Source organism: Tupaia chinensis, unplaced genomic scaffold, assembly GCF_000334495.1.
Source record: "Tupaia chinensis unplaced genomic scaffold, TupChi_1.0 Scaffold143646_1, whole genome shotgun sequence".
Classification (NCBI taxonomy): Eukaryota; Metazoa; Chordata; class Mammalia; order Scandentia; family Tupaiidae; genus Tupaia; species Tupaia belangeri.
Window position 1 is genome coordinate 76,386 of NW_006203494.1, and position 9,638 is coordinate 86,023.

The 9,638-nt window shown below is 55.2% G+C and overlaps 1 protein-coding gene across 1 annotated transcript in view; it reads left to right on the forward strand.

The window, feature by feature from the left end:
* The first annotated feature begins 2,738 nt into the window (after positions 1-2,738).
* Positions 2,739-9,638, forward strand: part of STX12 (syntaxin 12) — a 29,361-nt gene continuing 22,461 nt past the window's right edge. Inside the window, exons 1-2 of the mRNA XM_014582544.2 lie at positions 2,739-2,808; positions 6,069-6,168. Coding sequence (XP_014438030.2) covers positions 2,747-2,808; positions 6,069-6,168 — 162 coding nt within the window. The 5' untranslated portion in view covers positions 2,739-2,746. The remainder of the gene's footprint in view (positions 2,809-6,068; positions 6,169-9,638) is intronic.

Here is a 9,638-nt window from a genome sequence, read left to right on the forward strand (position 1 = left end):
GCTGGTGGCTGGACGGTACTCTGTGCGTGTCAGTACTCTGGCTGCGTGGGGGTGGACGGTACTCTGCGTGTCAGTACTCTGGCTGCGTGGGGCTGGACGGTACTCTGTGCGTGTCAGTACTCTGGCCTGTGGAGTCACAAAATCTGGTCCTCCTCTTCTCCCCTCTGCCTGGCAGTGGAAGTGATGCTCCGGATTCTAGCCTCTGTGACGAGATTCCCCCCCCTCGCCCCACCATCCTAAACAGACAGTGAAAGGGAGTGTGGAAGTCGGAGCAGCTCTCCTGCTGCAGGGCTGGCCAGGCTGCGGGGTGTCCGAGTCCCAGCCAGGCTGGAGGTCGCATGTGCCCCTCACGTTCTACCACCGACAGGGACTTTGTCCTTCTCTCCTGGTCCTGACCCTCCCTGTCTTAGCAGAGGTCTAGGACAAAGGTGGGGCTGGGCCCAGTTTTGCACAGACGGGAAGATCGCAGCCAGTCAGGTGTGGCTCCTGCAGTTAACGTCTGCCTCTAGGCATTAGCTGTGCACACTAAGTAAGAAGCTTAACTCTGCAGAAGGAGGGTGCAGCTGCCCAGACCGCCATGAAAGTGAGTGTGAGAGTGTCCTGAAAGCTCTTGGCTCTGCATGTGGACTGGTGCTGGGTCCCACGTGGCCAGCGGTGTAGTTCAGGTCCCAGACACCGGCTTGTGAAACACACCTGGCAACCCACAGTCTCGAGAGGCTAATGGGAGAGAAGGGAGTGGGATCAGCAGGTGGCGTGGTGGTTGAGGTGCCGGACACTCCCACGTGGCTGACCACAGTTCGAGTCCCAGACGTGGTGGCTTGCTTTCTCACTTTTTCTCTCTCTCTGTCTTTCTCCGGTCAAATTAAAATAAACGAATGAATAAATAAAAATACATAAATAATTATTATTTTTTTAAGTTACTCAATTTAAAAAAAAAAAAAAAAAGGACGAGAAGGGAGTGTTGCGTGGCCATCCCACGTCCCCAACTTCTTCTCTCACTTTCCCTGTCTGGCTAATGAACACACCTTATAGGAAAATTATTTTAAAATTTTAATAAAGAAAGCTCTTAGTATAACATCTGGCACTTAAAGTGCTCAGTCGGGGGCCAGCAGGTGGCGTGGTGCGTAAAGCTCTGGACTCCCACATGGGTGACAGCTGCTTGAGTCCTGGAACTGGCAGCATGAAAGTCACGCCAGGTGTGTGTGCGTGTGCTCAAAACCCCTGGAGGAGAGGAGATTGTGGCGTGGCTGTCCCCCTGGGGGTGATCTCTCACTTTCCCTGTCACTGTCTCTTTCTCTCTCTCCAGTGAGTTATGTGCCCTATGGCAAAAACTTAAAAAAAAAAAAAAGTGCTCAGTCAGTGGTAATTTTTTGATAGTAAATATACTTTGTCTTTCTTGGGGACCAGCAGGTAGCGTGGTGGTTAAGGTGCTGGACACGCCCACATGACTGACAACGGTTCGAGTCCTGGACCTGGCGGCTTGCTTTCTCACTTGCGCACGCTCTCTCTCTCTCTGTGTGTGTCTGATCAAATTAAATATAAATGAATGAATAAATAAAATAACCTTAAATAATTATAAAAAATTATATACTTTGTCTTTCTAAAAATTCGGAAAGTTTTTTTCTGTAGGAGAAAAATTGCTATAGAGACATTGTTATGTGTTAATGGATTTAATGAGTTTATTATGGTGACTTGATACTTGGTATTAAGACCCTTCCAAAGGTGATGAATTTTTTTAAAGCACTATTTTATTTTATTTATTCATTCATTCTTTTTTTTTTGGAGAGATTTTCACTGTAGGGCGTGTGCGCTCGCCAGACAGACAGAGAGAGACATAGAGACAGAAAGCGAGAAATCACTCCCCGGGGGGATGGCCACACCGCAATCCCTTCTCCTCCATTCTCCTCTCGGGATCTTGGGCACGCACGCACACGCGCCCGGCGTGAGTTTTAAGCCACCGGGTCCAGGACACGAACCACGGTCGACTACGTGGGAGTCCAGCGACACGGCCATTACGCTAACTGCTGGTTCCCCATTCATTCATTTTTTAAACATTTTACCACAGCTAGAAAGAGGGAAAGTGAGAAAGCAAGCCACCAGATCTGAGACTTGAACCACAGTCGGCCATGTGGAAGTGTCCAGCACTGTAACCACCATGCCACCTGCTGGTCCTGGTGATGAGTTTTTTTGTTTGTTTGGGTTTTTTTTGTTTGTTTGTTTGGGGTTTTTTTGAGAGGTTTTTGCTATGGAGCGCGTGCGCTCGCCAGACAGAGAGACAGAAAGCGAGAAATCACCCCCCCGGGGGATGACCACGCCTCAATCCCTTCTCCTCTGTTCTCGTCTCAGGATCTTGGGCACGCACGTACACGCGCCCGGCGTGGTTTTAAGCCACCGGGTTCAGGACACAAGCCACGGTCGACTATGGGAGTCCAGTGACACAGCCATTACGCTAACTGCTGTTCCCCCGGTGATGAGATTTTTAATTAGTGCTGTGAGAGTGAGAAGTGGGCAGACTGGGACATAAAGGAGACCACCACCTCTCCTGGGTGACTGGGCCACTGCGCAGGAGGAAGCTGGACTGTAACCCATTTGGGGAAGCACATGCATCAGGCTGCAGTGGTAGCCTGATTTCTGTTCATTGCACAGACGTGTTCAGGACGTGGCGACACCAGTGTCTGAGAAGTAGGGTGCTGTGACAAATGCCCGCTTGTCAGTGACTCTTCTCCCCCTCTCCCCAGCCGCTCAGATGAAGAGTTTGATGAGCCAACTAGGAACCAAGCAGGACTCGAGCACGCTGCAGGAGAACCTGTGAGTAGCCTCCGGGCCGGCTGGTTGTGTGACCCCCACCCCAGGACACGCGTGATGTCCTTGCTGCTGGCAGCTGAGGTTCGGGTCTGTTCTGAGGGGTGGCAGGACCAGGAATGGCAGCCACACGTGTTCACGAGTCCTGAGTGCACGCCCCAGCACACTTGTGGCCGTGTGTGGCTAGAGCACACATGTGGCTGCATGTGTGATCACGAGCACATGCCCTCGAGCATGCGTGTGGCTGTGCGTGTGATCAGGAGCACATACCCCTCAAGCGTGCGTGTGGCTGCATGTGTGTGATCCTGAGGGCACGCCCCTCAACAACGCCTGTAGGCATGCCTCTTGAGCATGTGTGTGGCTGCATGTGTAGTTGTAAGCACGTGGCCATCAAGCTCACGTGTGGCTGCACATGTCCTGAGTGTATGCTCCTTGCACACACGTGTGAGCGCATCCCCCTCAAGTACACGTGTGGTCTTGAGCACCACGCCCCCTTCTCCTCGGCAGGCTCTCAGGTAACGAGTGAGCGCCCAGTGCCATTAATGGCAGCCACCCCGCTGCCCCACAAGCCCCTGCTGCACAAGGCTCTGGGTGGTCTGGCTGGGCTGGTTCCCAGCTATACCTGGCGCTAGCCACGTGGGTTCCGAGACCAGGGATCCTGAGGGAGGCGGCAGGCACTGGTGTCGGGACTCCTGCTTGTTTTTCTGTTTGTGAAGAGCATGTGAGAGAGGGCGAGGGCCTTGAGCCCCCTTCCCAGTCTGGTTACAGTGCCACGCCCTCCTGCAGCCCCCCAGCCATCAGTTCTTGGGCGTTCGCATGCCTGCTGCAGGCCAAGTGGGCTGGGGACTCAAACCCGGTGTCCTGGAGGGAGCAGCACAAAACCCTTGTGCCTCAGAGCTGGCCTGCCTTCTTTGTTTTAATCACATCCTTCCTTCTTTCTTTTTGGAGAGGGATTTTTGTTACAGGTTGCCTGCACTCACAAGAGAGACAGACAGAAAGTGAGAACTCACCCTTGGGGGGATGGCCACGTTCAATCCCTTCTTCATTCTTCTCTTGGAATCTTAGGCATGCATGCACACAGGCCCAGTGTGAGTTTTAAGCCACCGGATCCAGGATTTGAACCACCATCAACTATGTGGAAGTCCAGTGATATAACCACTGCGCCATCTGCTGGTCCCGCAATCACATCCTTCACGACTCCATTTCTGCTATTCCTGATCGGGCTCTCTTCAGGGCTGGAAGTGCCTCTGTGTAGAGCGTGCTGTGGCCTGGGGTGCTCTGGCTCCTGACCCACTCTCAGTATTTTACTTGTGTCTTGTTTTGATTTTTTAAATTTAATTTACAGTAGGATGCATGTGCTCACCAGAGATACACGGGGGTGGGGGGTGGTGAGAAAGCAAGCCACCAGATCCAGGACCCAAAACCACAGTTGGCCTTGTGGGCATCCAGCACCTTAACCACCATGCCACCTGTTGGCCCCTGTTTTTGTTTTTAAAAGAAATTTTTGCTATAGAGCCTATGTGCTTGCTGGAGAGACAGAGACAGAAAGCGAGATAGCACCCTCCCCCCCAGGAGGATGATCACACTGCACTCCCTTCTCTTTCATCCTCCTCTCGGGATTCGAGGACCACACACACTCACCTGGCATGTTTCAGCCGCTGGGTCCGGGACTCGATGCGCAGTTGACTGTGGGACTCCAACAACGTAACCATTACACCATCTGCTCGCCCTGACTTCCTTTTTTTTTTTTAATTTTTTTTTATAGAATTGTTTTATTTAATTTTATTCATTCATTTATTTTAATTTGACCAGAGAGACACAGAGAGAGGGGGAAAGTGAGAAAGCAGGCCACCAGGTCCAGGACTTGAACAGTGGTCAGCCATGTGGGAGTGTCCAATGCCTTAACCACCACGCAACCTGCTGGTCCTGTTAAGAATTATTTTATTTATTATTGTAATTATTTTTTTCATTTGCTATAGGACACATGTGCTCACCAGAGAGAGAGAGAGAGAGAGAGAAAGTAAGAAAGCTAGCCACCAAATCCAGGACTTGAACCACGGTCAGCCATGCCTTAACCACCACGCTACTTGCTGGCCCCATGACTTGCATGTTTTATTGTGGACACCCATTTGGAGGGAAAGAAACTTGAGCAGTTCACGCTGTGCTGTCTTGGCCGCTGCTCTAACCCGCGCAGGGCGGAGACTGCTCACGTGTCGAGCTCGGACACCAGGCGGGCCGTGTCTGGAGAGGCCACGTCCCACAGGCAGCCCCGTCTGCTGTGCCCGTGCTGGTGGGGGGGACGAGGCGGTGCTCTGGGACCCTCTTGTGAGGATCCTGATGCCACTCACGAGATCCCTCCCTCACGATCTGCCTCCCTGTGCAAGCCCCCTCCTAGCCAGTCACCCTGGGGGCTAGGGTTTCAACACGGAGTTTGGGGGTAGACACCCAGGCCGTAGCACGCCGCAACTCTGTCCTTCCTCGAAAGCTCTGGCAAGATGCCAGAGAGCAGAGGGACCCGTGACGGGAGCTCTGTCCGCGCGTTCCTGCCCCAGGCCCCACAGGTTCTGCTCTCCAGCTCCTTCCCTCCCTGTCCTCATGCGTTTTCAAGCAGCCAAGGGTGTCCTTGTCTTGGGGGGAGAACCAGAAAGTCGGGGTTGCAGAGCAGCTTGGGCTGAGTCCAAGCTGGAAACCCCCCCTCCAGCAGGTGCCGGCAGGCTCTGCTGTGCTGCTCACTCCTTTCTTATTTATTTTCAAGGTTTTCTGCCATAGGACACATGAGCTTGCCAGAGAGTCACAGAGAGGGAGAGGGAAAAGTCTCCCGGGGTTCTGACGGGCACACACATACACCTGGTGCCTAGGACTTCAACCGTGGTCGGCCATGTGGGGCCCAGCACCTTAACCACCCGCCACCTGCTGGCCCCCAAAGCCGTCCTTTAGAGCCTGTGCCGGGCTCTGGGCAGGGCCGTGTGGCAGGCCACCTGGGGCTCGGTGTACTGAAGTGAGCTGCTTCGACTGTAATGCCCGCGTCCTTGTGTCTGCCAGAATGACTGGTGTGTTCCCCTTTTCCCTGAGGAGTTAGAGCCTTGGGCTGTGCCACCTCCACAGGGTCACCCAGGCGGGTTTTGCTGTCCCACAGCCTGCAGATGCCCGGTGGGTTTGCCGGGCGCCTCTCAGGTGCTGTTAGGACTGGGTTCTTCGAGGCCCTTCGCCTGCACAGGAGACTGAGTGTGGAGCGACAGTACCCTGAACCCTGTCTCCTCTCCTAGGCAGCAGCTGCAGCACTCCACCAACCAGCTGGCCAAGGACACCAACGAGCTGCTGAAGGAGCTGGGGCCCCCGGCCCTGCCCCTGCCCGCCGCGGCACAGGTTGGTGTCTGCCACAGCGGGCTGACGGGGAGGGGCTTGCTTTTAGTGCAAAGGCAGGAAGTGAAAGGGAAACAAGTCGACCTTTGGTGGCAGACGGACCTCTGGACCCCAGTTTCCTTAAGGCGGGGAGTGCGCGGTGCTCCCCGCACAGAGCAGCCCCCGGGAGGTGCTTGTGGGACGGGTTCCAGCCGAGCAGGGCCTCCGAGTTGGCGTCTCCGGGCTGGCCGCCAGCCATGGGGGCAGGCGTGGTGCGGCTCTGGGGCCCTGTCTGCGCGTGGCCCGGATGCCCTTCCGCACAGCCCCGCTCCCGGCTCCTTACGGCTCGTGCTCGGTGCTCAGCTGGAGACTCTCAGAACCGGCTCCTCTCTCCCAGTCACCTTATGCCGTGGCCATTTAAACCCTTGAAAAACACAGTTTATTGGATCTGCGGTCCCTCGACAGGCCAGGACCCCGAAGCCAGACGGCCCCTCTCCCAGGCCGAGAGCGCCTGTGGGAGCCTGGTCTGCGCCCGGCCACGCGTGGTGCGTGCACTGACAGTGGTCTCCGCGCCGGACTCCTATACGGGGACGTCCTGGCCGCTCTGAAGGCCGCGCCTCCGACTCTAGTCTGGGCTGGTTTCAAACTGGGCTGTGGCAGTCGGGGCAGGACGGCGTCTCCATGTGCTGTGATGAGCATTCTGTAAGCCCGAAACACATGCCGTGTTGCGGTGTGTCCCGTGTCACAAGGGTCGCCACTGTGATGTGAAACCCGCATCTGGCACATACGTGTGTGCGGTGCCTGTCACGGCTGACGTCACATTGTGAGGCCCGCCACTGCCGCAGTGTGTCCAGCCAGAGTCGTGCCTCCAGGCAGCAGGAGAGGAGCCAGGACTGCTGACAGACGCCCCGCCGGCAGACATGGGTGGCGCCCGGCGGTGTGTCCAAGACATGTAGTACGGAAAGCCGTGTGGCTTCGCATCGCATTCTCTGGAGGCCCGGCCCTGGTGCCCATGCTGCCTCAGTTGTCGCCCAGACACCCTGGTCGCTTCCAGAGGACCTTGCGATTCCACACGTGCTCAGGGATGCACAGTCCGGGCCGGCTGCCCGGTGTGGGCAGCCTTGAAAGCACTAGGAGCAGCCCAGGGTGGAGAGCCATGTCTGCTGCCCAGGCCAGGGCTGTCACCGTGTCCCACAGCTGCGGGGCTCCCTTCTCTTTCTCAGTGGAGGGCGGAGCGCCCTCGGTTCCTGGTCCCGGCCCTCCCACACTGCCGCCCTGCGCGTCCCCTCCGCAGCCGTGAAAGCCTCGAAAGCACCCACCACTCCACGTGTTCCCCACGCCCATTTCCTGTCATCAGGCGTTGGCTGGTTGCCAAGTCCAGGGGCCTCTTCTGGTCTTGCTGGTTTGTTTTAAGAATTGTCTCCTGGGGCCAGCAGGTGGTGTGATAGAGGCTCTGGTCTCCCGTGACGGCTGCTTTTCAGGCCCCGGACCTGGCAGCTGCCTTTCTCGCTTTCCCTTTCTCTCTCTCTGGTAAAATTTAAAAAAAAAAAATGACAAACGGAATTAAATAAAGAATTATTCTTTTTTAAAAAATTATTTATTTATTTTTAATTTGACCACAGAGGATTGGGGGATGAGGAAGCAAGCCTCCAGGTTCAAGACAGACCCCACGTGGGAGCCCACACGGGTGGAGCACCTTCACCACCATGCTGCCTGCCAGTCACTTTGCTCCTGTCTCCTTGGCCCTCCTGCCCGGCTGGTGTGCACTAGGACCCACCTGGGAAGCACTGCTCCGGTTCTGGCGGCAGTGGGCTCCCGTCAGCCATCAGTTGGTGACGCTGAGCAGCCGGCACTAGTCCAGAGCCTGCCTGTGTGCAGTGGATCGGGTCGGCTCGGGAGGGCGGCCGGGAAGTGGCTACAGCATGGTTATGATCCACCTCCGAGGCGGCCTTTTGGAGGGTTACGATTTTGGAGAGTTTTTGAGTTTTTGGATGTCCTCTCCAATTATTACAATGTTGCTTATGAAAAACAAAAACCCCAGGGACCAGCAGTCAGCGTAATGGCTGTGTCTCCGGACTCCCACATAGTCGACTGCGGTTCGTGTCCCAGACCCGGTGGCTTAAACTCACGCCGGGCGTGTGTGCGTGCGTGCCCAAGATCCCGAGAGGAGAATGGAGAAGGGATTGAGGCGTGGCCATCCCCCCTGGGGGTGATTTCTCGCTTTCTATCTCTTTGTGTCTGTCTGGCGAGCGCACGCGCCCTATAGCAAAAACCTCTCCAAAAACAAAAACCGCAGAAAGAAAAAATGTTCCTCCCCTAAATTTGCTTTTTGTGTTGCCATCACTTTCCTGGGTTTAAAATTTGATTCTGACTAGCCCGTGGCATACTGGTTAGGACGGCTAGACTCCCACAGGGCTGACCGTGGTTCGAGTCTCAGGCCTGGCGGCTTGCTTTCTCACTTTCTTTCTCTTTCTCTGTCTCTCTCTGGTCAACTTAAAAAAAATAAAATAAATGACAATGAATAAAATTAAATAATTATTTTTAAAAATAATTGAGTCTTGGGGACCAGCATGTGATGTAGTGGTTAAGACACTGGACACTCCCACATGGCTGACCACAGTTCGAATCCTGGACCTGGTGGCTTGCTTTCTCACCCCCTCCCACTCTGTCCTTCTCTGGTCACATTAAATAAATTAAATAATTCTTTAAAAAAATAATAATTGAGTCTTGGGGACTGGCAGGTGGCATGGCGGTTAAGGGTGCCTGACTCCCACATGGCCGGCCGCAGTTTGAGTCCCAAACCTGGCGGCTTGCTTTTCTCACTTTCTGTCCCTCTCTGGTCAAATTAAAATAAATGAAGTTAAATAATTCTTTTTAAAAAATAACAATTGAGTCTTCTTGAGTTGTCCTTGCTCGCTGCCAGCCCTGAGCCACAGCGTCCTCAGGCCCTGGGCCTCATCTCCATGCTGCTCAGCCTCAGGCCGGCTCGCAGGGTGGTCTTTCTTCTCGCCTCTTTTCCATCCTGCCTTGGGCATCCTCACAGGCTGGTTTTCTGTCCCTCTCTCCTACCCGCTGTGCACCTGCTCAGAAGCCTGCAGTGTCTGTGCTCTCGAGGCTGGACACCCTGCAGTGTCTGTGCTCTCTCGAGGCTGGACACCCTGCAGTGTCTGCGCTCTCGAGAGGCTGGACACCCTGCAGTGTCTGTGCTCTCTCGAGGCTGGACACCCTGCAGTGTCTGTGCTCTCGAGGCTGGACACCCTGCAGTGTCTGTGCTCTCTCGAGGCTGCCCCGCGGTCTCTGCGCTCTCGAGGCTGGACACCCTGCAGTGTCTGTGTTCTCTCGAGGCTGGACACCCTGCAGTGTCTGTGCTCTCGAGTCTGGACCCCGTGGCGTGTCTGTGCTCTCGAGGCTGGACACCCTGCAGTGTCTGTGCTCTCGAGGCTGGACACCCTGCAGTGTCTGTGGTCTCGAGGCTGGGCCCCCCGCCCCGGGTG